Source organism: Micromesistius poutassou, assembly GCF_964030765.1.
Source record: "Micromesistius poutassou genome assembly, chromosome: 23".
NCBI lineage: Eukaryota > Metazoa > Chordata > Actinopteri > Gadiformes > Gadidae > Micromesistius > Micromesistius poutassou.
Window position 1 is genome coordinate 8211448 of NC_140293.1, and position 12118 is coordinate 8223565.

A 12118-nucleotide genomic window follows, 5' to 3' on the forward strand; every position below is an offset into this window, starting at 1 on the left:
CTTTTCAGAGTCATTCGTGGAGAACGCTAAAAGATAGGTCTTATCATAACCCTAAAAGTACACATCATACAATACATGAGTTCACAGCTGCATTCATATATAGAAAATGTATTATTAATATATTTACAACATTTAGCTGAACATTATAGGGTCCAGTCCTTCCACTCCCTGTTTTCTCAGTTAAACACATCAATCAACTACATTTGTCCCAGTGTTTGTTATATGTGAAATTAAGCAAACGCTCTCTTTCTACGGTATTCGCGACGGTATTAGACCCAACGTCATATCCCCCATTGATTCTACTGATGTCGGAATGACATTGATGTCCGCATATAAAGCATCAAGTGTGAATAAGTGTGAATCACCCTAAGGGTCGAACCTCCTGACAGTGTTGGGAAAGTTCACTTTCTACATGAACTAGTTCAAAGTTCAGTTCACAAATTTTTTAATGAACTAGTTCAGTTCATAGTTCATAATTCAAAATTTTGAACTAAGTTCATAGTTCCAAAAAATTAACTAGTTCAGTTCTTTTTTCAATATGTTACTGCAAGCTATTATTTTTTCAAAATTATTGCCACAGCCAATATAGAAGTACAGACAGCAATTATTTGATCAGTTTTAACCAATTTTGAATCCTTATGCAACCAGTGTTCACATTAGCATTGAGGGGACAGCCTTTCCCCATTGTCGCTTTAACGCTTTGTTGCTGTCTATTCAGTCCACACTAGTAGCAGCTGCAGCTTTCACCCCTACAGTATATTCTCAGAAACATGAGGAAAAACTTGCTGCTTCAATGGTATTTTTTAATAAGGAATTATTATAAGAAAAACAGGACAGTAGTCCTTAAGGTGCAATACCAATTTTCCATTTCAAATTCCATTCAGTACATACTAAAAAGGAATACTGGAATCCTGGTAAAATATACCAGGCAGGTTCAACAAACAAGTTACATGAATTGTAAAACTCTCAAGACCATTCTACTAACACAACAAACTGAGGTAGGAACCAGGCTGAGGTAGCCGTGTGCTTCAGTTCAATGTGCCGTTTCAGGTTTGCCGTGGATGTGACTGAAGTGCTGATTTTCTTTTTGAAAGCCGGGGGGCAAAGTTTGCACAGAAATGCCAGATTGTTCCCATCCTCACCGACCTTGTCATAAAACTGTTTCAAGTGCTCATACGGAGCCTCCTTGCTACTACACACTGCTGTCACTTCCATGCTTCCATTTTTGTTTTGATGACGCATGCGGATGCGGCGCTGCGGCAGCGTCACTGCCTGGTGGCATGGTGTTGCCAGATTGGGGTTTTCGCCTGGAAGTCTCTATTGAAATCTGGCACCCTACTGAACGAAGTTAAACTAAGAGAACGTTCCGTTCACAGACACCAGAACGAATAAGTTCACAGTAACGTTTATCCGGCAGTAATACAGAACGTTCAGTTCACGTTCACCCAAAATATGAACTAGTTCATGAACTTTCGTTCATTGAACGCGTTCAGGCACAACACTGCCTCCTGATATACAAATGCGGCGAACATGTGGAGGACATGTGTGAAAACGGCTATAGATTGCCATCCATACACATGGTGTGTGGGAGTGAGTGTGTGTTCAGCTCACCTCTCCAGTGTGTTGGTGGGCCACTCCAGCAACATGAGCTCCAGGAACTCATAACAGCGTCTGGTGGGGGAAGAACACCAGAGGCTACATGTGAACTTTCCTCTCTATGGGCACGGCACTCAATTGACGTCTCTGCTGAGATGTACACCGACAGAAGGGTCAGGGGCAGGGACGTGGGAAGTGGGGGTGCTGAGGGTGCTGCAGCACCCCCACTGGCGGGGGGTGTAACTGCAGGTGAAAAACGTTTTCTGAACAAAACAATACTTTTTGTTTTTTGAGAGTAGAATTTTATCATAGAACATGGTTTTTCATTAAATTATTGACAACCACCCTTTTTATGATATTTATCATATTATTATTTAAGCAATATATCACGACAGGCTGTGGAATGTTCTCATTATACCACAGTTAAGGGGCGTTGTTGGCGACCCCCTTATCTGTGGTATAATGAGAACATTTCACTGACTGAAGTGATCTATTGCTTTTATAAAACGGTTACGTAAGTATGGCAAAATTAAAGTCATAGACACCCTCAATTTTGAAAAAACAAGAAAGTCGGAAAAAAAATTTTTAACGAATACAAACAAGTAGTCCCTCCTGGCTGCCTGCAAAGTGTGCAGCGGTTGCTATGCAACACACACACACACACCTTCAGAGAGAAGGCTAGAGACGGTAGCTTGGTTCACCGGCAATTTAGCCTACTATCGAGCAGTTCACTCACTGTGTGCCTATTGCTTTACAACATTTCCACCCTCTCCATCAATCAACATATTTTTAGGCTTCAGTGAACTATGCTATTGCTTTTATATATAAATAAACAACAGTACAAGTTAGGCGCGGAGTGATACGGAACTCTGTAAACTGATTGGGCATCATAGCAGTTATGTATACGCTCATTATACAACAGTTAGGAACCATCAGATCGCTTGATTTAAGCCACCCGTTTTATAATTAATTTTAGAACATTGTCTGTGTAGGCTAACGTATGACGCACAATGTAGCACATGCTATGCGCAAAAGATCGATAGAGCTGCAAGTTGCAACATGTCCCAGAAGCGAATTTCAGATTTTTTTAATACTGGCCCCAAAAAAGCCAAACTTCAAAACACCAGCCAGACAGCCAACTCCCTGCCAGAGGTCCCCTGTTCTCCGTCTGATTAAGGTTGTTAAACGTGTTTTTATTATGATCCCTGCCGCCGTGCAGGCTTACTTTGGTCATGGTTTTGTAATATTTATATTATGTACGGGTTCGCTGTAAATTTAAAATGCTTTGTGTGTTCATTTTTTTCAACTTTTTTTTTCAGTTTTCATAATTCAATCTGCACTTCAACTCCTCTTTTAGCTGTTTTTATTAATGTATTTTATCACTGGATTTTAATGTGTTATTGCCCTTAGTTTTTTCTTATTTTGTTTTTCGGTTTCTGTAGCACTTTGAGATTATTTAATGAAAAATGCTTTACAAATAAAATGCATTATTATTATTATTATTAAGTGCCTTGTTCTGTTGCTACCCGTATAGCGTAGCTGTGACTCTGTCAATAATAAATCGTCTTCTGATTAGAAATAAACCTGCATTCCGTGTGTGATCTGTCTATAGCTGAATATGGTACTACGCTGCTTTGACATAAAGCATGTTGGTGTCTGTTGTAGTGTAAAATATTCTAAAACTGGTGTAAAATGTTGCGCAGCATTTATTATGAGCACCCCCAACTCGGACTGACTTCCCGCGTCCCTGGTCAGGGGTCACCCATCTCAGCTTACCTTCTGACGGCCACAGACTTGGATGTGCAGTTACTGGTGATGATGAGGATGAGCCGTGCGTAGTGTGTGTGCTGGAAGAGGAAGAAGACACGACATGCGATCACTTCACCAGTTCTCTCTCTCTATCGCTGGGATAGATCTTAAATGGTATAATATTCCCCTAGCATTATGGAATATGTTGTAGTCTACTGGAAAGCCTTCTAATGGTAGAAGTCAATAATTGTTTAATAGTTACGGCATGTCATCATGATGAATGATGTTTGGCCCACTACAACAAAGAGTACCTGGTAGCGTGTAAATACAGTTTCTTATCAGTTATCAATGATAGCAAGTTACGTTTCATGATAGCAACACATGGACAAGATGATAGAAAAACAGCATAAAATTGTATTTTTTTGTAAAGAATTTTTTTGTAAAGAATTGTGAAGAACTTGATGTGAGGTCTTCTCTTCTCAGTGGTAGGCGTAGGGCTTGCCACCTAGTCTTGCAGATAGGCTGCATTAGGTCTAGCGCCTGGCACGTGTAGAAGAATTCCAACATTTGCATCAAAACTGCTTCGGAAACACACGCAGGAAACTTGAAGCTGGTGTGTGTTGCTGTGCGGTAAAAAACAGTACTGGGTTGCGTAAGAAAAAAGCGGAACATCAACTTTTAGTGAAAGCAGTATGCACAAGGTGAGCAGGAAGTAAGGTTGGATCATGGACCTGCTGGGGGACCACAGGGGACGAGACAGACTAAACCCTGGGTGCACACCTGGGGTGAGACAGACTGAACCCTGAGTGTGTACCCCCGGGGTGAGACAGACTAAACCCTGGGTGCACACCCGGGGTGAGACAGACTGAACCCTGAGAGTGTCCCCCTGGGCTGAGACGGTCTGAACCCTGGGTGTGTAGCCCGGGATGAGACAGACTAAACCCTGAGGGTGTACCCTGAGGGACCATAGGGGGTGAGACAGACTAAAACCTGAGGGTGTACCCCCGGGGTGAGACCCACTAAACCCTGAGTGTGGCCCCGGTGAGGGTGTACCCTGAGGATGATGCGGATGGCAGCCACCCCGGACGTGGCCATGATCTTGGCACTGTTGGGCACCAGGTTGAGGAGCGTGGGCATGATGCTCTCCGCGCAGTGGTCAAACTTGTTGCCTAGCAACGTTGACAGGTACCTGGAGAGATGGGAAGCACACGGGAGAAAGGTAATTGAGGTTGTTGTTTTTAACAATAGAAAAGAGTTCATCATCCTCACAGCTCTGCTCATAAACTAAAGTCAATGGAGGCGAGAGTGGTCAAATGCTCAACTTGCTTAATGTATAATGTGTGTATGTGTGGAACAGTACGAGTTGATACAAATTTGGAGCTAATTTGTAACTTGACTGACTCCCAATCTCAACAATATCAATCTAAAATAGTGGCACTTTTAGAAGCCAACAAGCATGCTAACAGAGCAATGTAATAGCATGCCACTTTCAACCCTTAAACACACACCCTACGTACACACATGCATCCTCACGTAAGGTGAGCTTTTAAGGGTATGCCCTCATAAGTTTGATAAAAACAACACACACGCAAAGGTACACACACACACACACACGCACGCACGCACGCACGCACGCACACACGCACGCGCGTGCTTGTATCGAACCACCATGTCCTCATATGTTAAATGGCCTTTCAAGTCCTCGCAAGTATATCCAATATACCCAACCCAGTAATCATACTTTGCACGTGACGTCACAACGACTGGCTGGAGGGCAAGAACTCCAGCAATGAAACCTAGTAGCCTAATCAGGACGTCGCCAGTTTTACCACACGATCACGGGTGGTAAAACTGGGTGGAAATCATTAGGTTCCTCTCAGTCCAAATACCATTGTGATGGAAATATTAGTTCAACAGGAGCATTTGTGCCAGGCATACACATGGCAAACTGACAAATTAGACATTTATTTTTGTACAGAATCTCCCTGATTCTGAAATGCGCGAAAGTCTCTGCCCAGCGCTCATTCCACTGTGCAGATTAAATCACACAGCATTCTGTAACAGCAACTGTGCGATCATCCCTGCCCTCACACATTGTTGAAATCATATGCTGGATGCTTTAATCTTTCTATGTGTTTTTTAGTGAATGATCAGGCTATAATAAGACCACATTGGCTATGTAATCGCGGACAAAAGGGGACATTTCATAGTGGATGGTGGAATAGTAACATTCACCTTTGCTTTGATTATGAAGATATTCCTGTTTTTCACCTCCCATACGACAGCGTTGTTAACCCATCCGTAGGCTTTCAATTTTTGTGCAGTATAAGGTGACGGATTCTCTATGAGATAAATGTAAATATCTCTTTTTTTTTCTATCTTTGCCAGCTTCAAAGCAATGAATACATCAGCGGGTGCTGATTATGGATCACAAGTTCAGAGTATGTTTATCTTCTCTTTGTATCTAATTTTAACATTTTGTGACATATGGTCTAAATAGTTGATTGATTGAAGTATCGGAAATCTGCAAGGCTGCAATTCCCCTGGTTGGCCGTTGTTCGTCGCCATTTTGCCAGCGTTTGTTGCCCTCCAGGTATCCAAGGTAGTCACGTGACCGCAAAGTATGAATACCCAACACACACACACAAACACACACATGCGCAGGAACACACACACACACACACACACACACACACTTGCATCACCCAAAATGTCCTCGCATGTTAAATGGACTCTTCAAGTCCTCAAAAGTATAGTAAAACCAAAAAGCACACACACACCCAGACAGGGCGAGCAGGCCTTACCCCAGCGTGATGCAGGCCTCTCGGACCACCTGGGACCGCAGGTCCTTGGCGGACAGCTTCAGAGGGGCTTCCATGAGACGCAGCTGCTGGGGGAAGCCCTCGTACTCCGCCGCCCCGCCCATCATGAGAGAGCGCACCTTCTTAACCTTCATTAGGAGGCAAGGAGGGATACAAGGCAAGGCAAGTTTATTTATACAGCACTTTTCATACACAAGGCAGACTCAAAGTGCTTCACATATAAACATTGTCATACAATAAAAAGAAAATAATAGATAAGTAAAATAAAAAAGTAAAATAGATAGAAAATAAAGGCAAAGTTAAAAAATCATTTTAGAAAGTGCAATGTATTTAAGAGTTTCAGTCTCTCTGGTATACCCACGTTGGGACTCCAACCCGACCTAAAGGAACTTGGTCCTTTCTCTGGGACTCCAACCAGTATTCTAGGACTCTAACCCAGACAGAACCCGGGACTCAAACCCTTCATACACCATTTTATAGGTCTAGACAGTAACGTATTGAAGAGTGTCAGGTCGGGTAAGGTGGGGGAGCACTGTTTAGACAAGAGCTCCTTGTGTGCATGTGTCTATGTGTGCAGGTCTGTGTGTGTGAATATATACCCTTGTGTAGGTGCGGGAGAGTTTGTTTGTGTTTGTGTATATACATGTGGGTGTGTGTGTGTTTGTGTATATACTTGTATGTGGGTCTGTGTGCGTGTGTGGTAGTGTATATCCGTGTGTGTGTGTGTGTGTGTATACACATGTGTATATGTGTGTGTCTGTTTGTGTGTGTATATAAATGTGTCAGTGCATGAGCATGTGTGTTTGTTTGTGTATATACATGTGTGTTGGTGCGGGTATATCTTACCGCAACCACCCTATGCTCCCAGTCGTGTTTTTCATCAGACAAAACTTCTCTGATCTTTGACATTTGATCCTCCATCTCTCTGTTGGAGTAGACCTGCAGGGCGGAGGAGGTGGTGGTGAGACACAGATCCCACTCCAATATATATACAGTTCAGAAGTGCTGGATATGAGGCACAACCTGTTTTATATTGAATACAATTCTCCTGGACATACAATTAACATCAATCAAGAACAAGTCCAGGTTTTTCCAGGAAGGCAGGAAGGAAGTGTGAAATAACTGTGTCAGCTGTTGTATTGGGGATATTATCGGACCTCATTTTACCCATGGAAGTTTGTATATCTTTGTATCTATCAATGCTATCATTGTCTATCAACCAATAGCAGTGTGGCTATCATTGCGTATCAAACAATAGCAGTGTGGCTATCATTGATTGACTTTCAACCAATAGCAGTGTGGGTATCATTATCCCTCAGCCAGTAGCAGTGTGGGTATCATTATCCCTCAGCCAGTTTCGTGTGGGTGTCATTGCCTCATAACCTATAGCAGTGTGAGTATCATTGTCTTGTAGCCTATAGCACTAGCAGTGTGGGTATCATTGTCTTGTAGCCTATAGCACTAGCAGTGTGGGTATCATTGTCTTGTAGCCTATAGCACTAGCAGTGTGGGTATCATTGTCTTGTAGCCTTTAGATTAGATTAGATAAGACTTTATTATCCCCAAGGGGGAAATTACATGGGAAAATACAGCATAACAAAACATAAGGAGAGGGGAGGCCAAAAAATAGAACAACCCCCAGACTATGCTCCTACAGTGTGGGGACAGAAAAAAAAAAAAACACCTCAGCAACATAAGCACATAGTCAGTACACTTACAACATGAAACACAAGACCTGCAACAGGGGAGGGGGGCAGCCCTGCCCCTGTTGCAGCCGGGAACCAGCGCAGGACACAGACCCTTGCTAGACTGGGGGGGGGGAACAAAGCGGTGAAGGCGTGAGATCAACCAGCCATCAACCAGTCCGTACATAACAAAACATACAGGACCGGAGGACAGGGGGGGGGGGGGTGGATGCGTATCTGTATCTATGTAAGAGTTTGTGTATGTGTAGGCCTGGAAAGTCACTTCGCCTGGCGTCACAAACATGGTGTCTCAGCCGCAGGATGTCATCGCGATAACACAGCAAGTTGCCATGGAGGGTTCTTGATCATGTCCCAGACAGAGTCAAATCAGCAGGTGTCCGTGTGGGGGAGGGAAAGCACAAAGAGAGCGTCTTACTGCAGTGCTCATCCGGGAGATGTTGTTCGAGCAGTGGCCTTGGCTGAGGCCAGTGCTGGTTGGGGGGGCCGAAAGCAGATAAGATTTGGGTTTCAGGGCGAGTAGCCGCATTCCAATTTACGCGACTACTCTCTGTCTCCATTTTGGTCTCCAAAACGATCCACTTGCCTTTGCAAAGCCGTGAGCTTCTCCATGATGTTATCCGTATTGCTTTTCATAGCCACAGTCTGAGTGCCGACAGCTCTGCCCACCGATTCAATCATGACGGGCAGCCCTGTGGGGTATTGAACAGCTGACCTCGTACCCTTAATTTCCCGATTAATCTGGGCCATGCCTACTCCTAATCAGCACAAAACCCGCAAATATGGTTCCAAATATGTAGATGTCTTCCACGTCCTCCACGGAAAGAGCCGCCAGGCACACGACCCGCCACTTCTCCCAGCCGTCCATCGTGTAGCCAGCTGCGAACGTTCCGGTAGGACAGGCAGGTTCCCCCGTACCCGGGTTTTTCCGCCGAGAAGACGTGTCAATAGCGTTGAGAGACCATTTGATCAATTCCATGATGATTTAAGTTTGGAGAGCAGTGCAGAGAGAGTCTCTCAAAGTATAAGACAGTAGACTGGATGAGACGAGACGAGACAAGAGCAAAGCCGAGAAGGTCAGGGGGAGGAGAGGGACAGAAAATGCGACCGCCTTCGTTGAGAGTCAAAACGAGAAGCTATAAAAACTATAGCACTAGCAGTGTGGGTATCATTGTCTTGTAGCCTATAGCACTAGCAGTGTGGGTATCATTGTCTTGTAACCTATAGCACTAGCAGTGTGGGTAACATTGTCTTGTAGCCTATAGCACTAGCAGTGTGGGTATTATTGTCTTGTAGCCTATAGCACTAGCAGTGTGGGTAACATTGTCTTGTAGCCTATAGCACTAGCAGTGTGGCTATTGTCTTCAGGTAATCACCTGGATAGAGGGAGCATCCTCAAAGGCTTTGACGAAGTCTTCTTCATCTACAGCTCCTGCAGCTGCCTCTTTATCTGGGGAACACACACACACACACACACACACACACCGACACACACACACACACACCGACACACACACACACACACCGACACACCGACACACACACACACACACACACACACACACACACACACACACACACACACACACACACACACACACACAAATATTTAAGAAAACAACAAAATAAGTCCAAATATTAACTTCCGGGGCCATCTGGCCTGCGGGCGGCGGTACATGTGAGAGTGCTCGTCTAGCTGCTCACTGGTGATCTTGCTAGCAGAGGCGGCGCTGGGCCTCCTGACCACGCTGACCACGGTCCTCCGTGCACTCGAGGGCTTGGATGAGGAGGACGAGGTGGAGCGACCCCCATCCACCGAGTCCTCATCCTCAAAGTTCTTATCTGGAAACACAAGAGAAGAATAAGAACAAGAACAGTAAGTGCACAGGTGGTGGCAGGTGGATGATAGACATGTGGCCTGTGTAAAATGAGACGGATTATCCAAATTCCTTAAAAACCATCCGTTTCTACGAAGGATTGAGAATCAGGGGCAAGGGGAAAGCTGAGCGGTAGGGCAAAATCTGTGCCCGTTCACGTGGGCGGCAATCGCTTCCTGGTCCAACCACTGTGGTTGTAACCGCCTCCCCTCTGCCGCCCTTCCCTCATTGAAATGAATGGAGGCGGCGAGTTGCTGTGCGGCGGTGTGCAAGCAGCTTAAACAGTAAGAACAATAAAAACATTGAGTCTAAAGTAACTAATCAGTGTCTGAAATTCGGCCAAAATAGGTGCTAGACCACAGGGCTAGTAACTTTCAAAAGTTACTAGCCCTGGTGTTAAGTTACTAGACCAAGCAAATCAATGTGTGTCGTAGGCACGTGCATCACGTTTTCACATCACACATTACAATTTTCAGAATAAAATTTTAAAAAGAAGCCATTTGGTGGACTTTCAGCTCAGAAAAGATATAATTTCATCATGGACATTATTATTGTTATTTGTTATGTGTGTTTTCAGCTATTTTTGGCATGATTGTTTTATCAGTATATAAACCACTATAAACCACACCACTGACGGAGCATGATGATGTAAACCTCTCTTGGACAGCATCTATAAGATTGATTGCGAACATTTATTCATTCATTCTTTATACAGTACATTTAAATGCTAGTGCTGATAATATTACTATTACTCACAGACGTGCGGTCAGGGGTGGCAGAGCTATGGGTGGTATAGGGCCAAGCCCTTGGACTTTCAAGGCCCTTCCCTACTAGAGCATGGAAACCCGACCAGAGCTCTGTCACATCAGCGTGATAAATAGAATAGAATAGAATAGAAACTAGAATAGAATAGAAAATTGCCACACAACAATGTTGGTATTTTTTGGCATTGAAGATTTAAAAACAGCTCATTATGTAGAGTAGCCAATGGGGTCGGTCGTTTCACTTGATATAAAGGTTCGTTTTTGTGATTAAAATAAATTTAAAATAGGAAGTGAGTGTGTGATGAATTTGTTTATGTATGACAACGCAAATCGTGCATAAATTAGCCTAGTCTAGCCTATGTGCGCAGCGCAGATGATAGGAGACGTAGGTGGCATCAGGAGTTTATTAACCACGGAAAACGAAGGGCCGTCTACTTAGTAGTCAAGGCGGATATGAACCTGTTTATGTCCAATGTAAGGGTTGTGGATATTCATTTCGTTCGATTGAAGGAGAGGATTTCATTGAGTTGGCCCAGAACTTATTAACGTCGGTGCTACATGGATCAGTGGAAGGCAGCGCAGGACGTAGCCTAGCTGATGGCCTAAAACTTGGATGGATGGATTATGTAGGCTAAAGAGTTATTTCAAGGAAAATGGCCTTTCGTCAATGGTAATTTTTTCCTGTTAGCTTGGGCCTTTTGTGTGGGCCTTTTGAATTCATTTCAATTGGCTATATGATTGGGCCTGTGTTTAAAGCGACGGGACATAGGACTCGATCGACTACTCACGTTCAAAGCCACATTTCTTTGAAAATGTTTAGAACCTCAAGAATAGATTCGATGATTTAAGCTACTCTATTGGGTTTATATATATATATATGTGTGTGATTCTGACCAGCCACGAACCTCACCACACTGCTGTTATTCACATCTCCTCATTTACATCTCGATCCATTTTTTATGTTTATAAAAAAAGTGCTAGTTATACAAATCACCCAACATTTAACAGTGTAGGCTACACGATTAGCATTCAGGCAAACTCATTACAAATATAGGCTACTCCTGTTTGACCTTCACTTCTAAAACTAAGATTATGTTTACCGTATAAATTACGTGGCTTACCCATGAGATTGATCGCAAACTTTATTAAATGGTATCATAGCAACACAAACACATGCATGAACTCTACGGGTTACCAGAAGGGACAAAAAATATTTGAATAAACAAATTATGAAAACACGTCTGCAGCGTGTGCTAAAAAGAACCAATATTATGCTGTGCAAGAGAGGTTTACAATAGCAAAAATAGGTTCGCGATGACGGCCGCAATGCTTGTAAAAGACGCTCCGTGCAAAGGGGTTGTAAAGTTGCTAGACACACGGGCTGGCAAGTGCATAGAGTTACTAGCCCGATAGTAAAGTTACTAGACCCGTGGGGTGTTCCAAGAACGGTGGTTTAACAAACAGAGTTAACGCTGAACTCTAGGTTGATTGATCCTGTGCCGACTAACCCAGAGCTGTCGGTTCCACGGCACCGGTTATGAATTAGTTCAATCAACACGGGGTTGGTTAACACAGGGTTGTGCGCATTCACGGCAAACCTATAAAGA

General features: G+C 43.8%; 1 protein-coding gene across 1 annotated transcript in view; it reads right to left on the reverse strand.

The window, feature by feature from the left end:
- Nucleotides 1-12118, reverse strand: part of clasp1a (cytoplasmic linker associated protein 1a) — a 102379-nt gene that overhangs the window by 46280 nt on the left and 43981 nt on the right. The window contains exons 9-15 of the mRNA XM_084487599.1: nucleotides 9575-9712; nucleotides 9247-9320; nucleotides 7014-7106; nucleotides 6150-6295; nucleotides 4399-4534; nucleotides 3373-3443; nucleotides 1612-1671 (exon numbers count right to left, since the gene is read on the reverse strand). Of these exons, the coding sequence (XP_084343725.1) occupies nucleotides 1612-1671; nucleotides 3373-3443; nucleotides 4399-4534; nucleotides 6150-6295; nucleotides 7014-7106; nucleotides 9247-9320; nucleotides 9575-9712 (718 nt within the window). The remainder of the gene's footprint in view (nucleotides 1-1611; nucleotides 1672-3372; nucleotides 3444-4398; nucleotides 4535-6149; nucleotides 6296-7013; nucleotides 7107-9246; nucleotides 9321-9574; nucleotides 9713-12118) is intronic.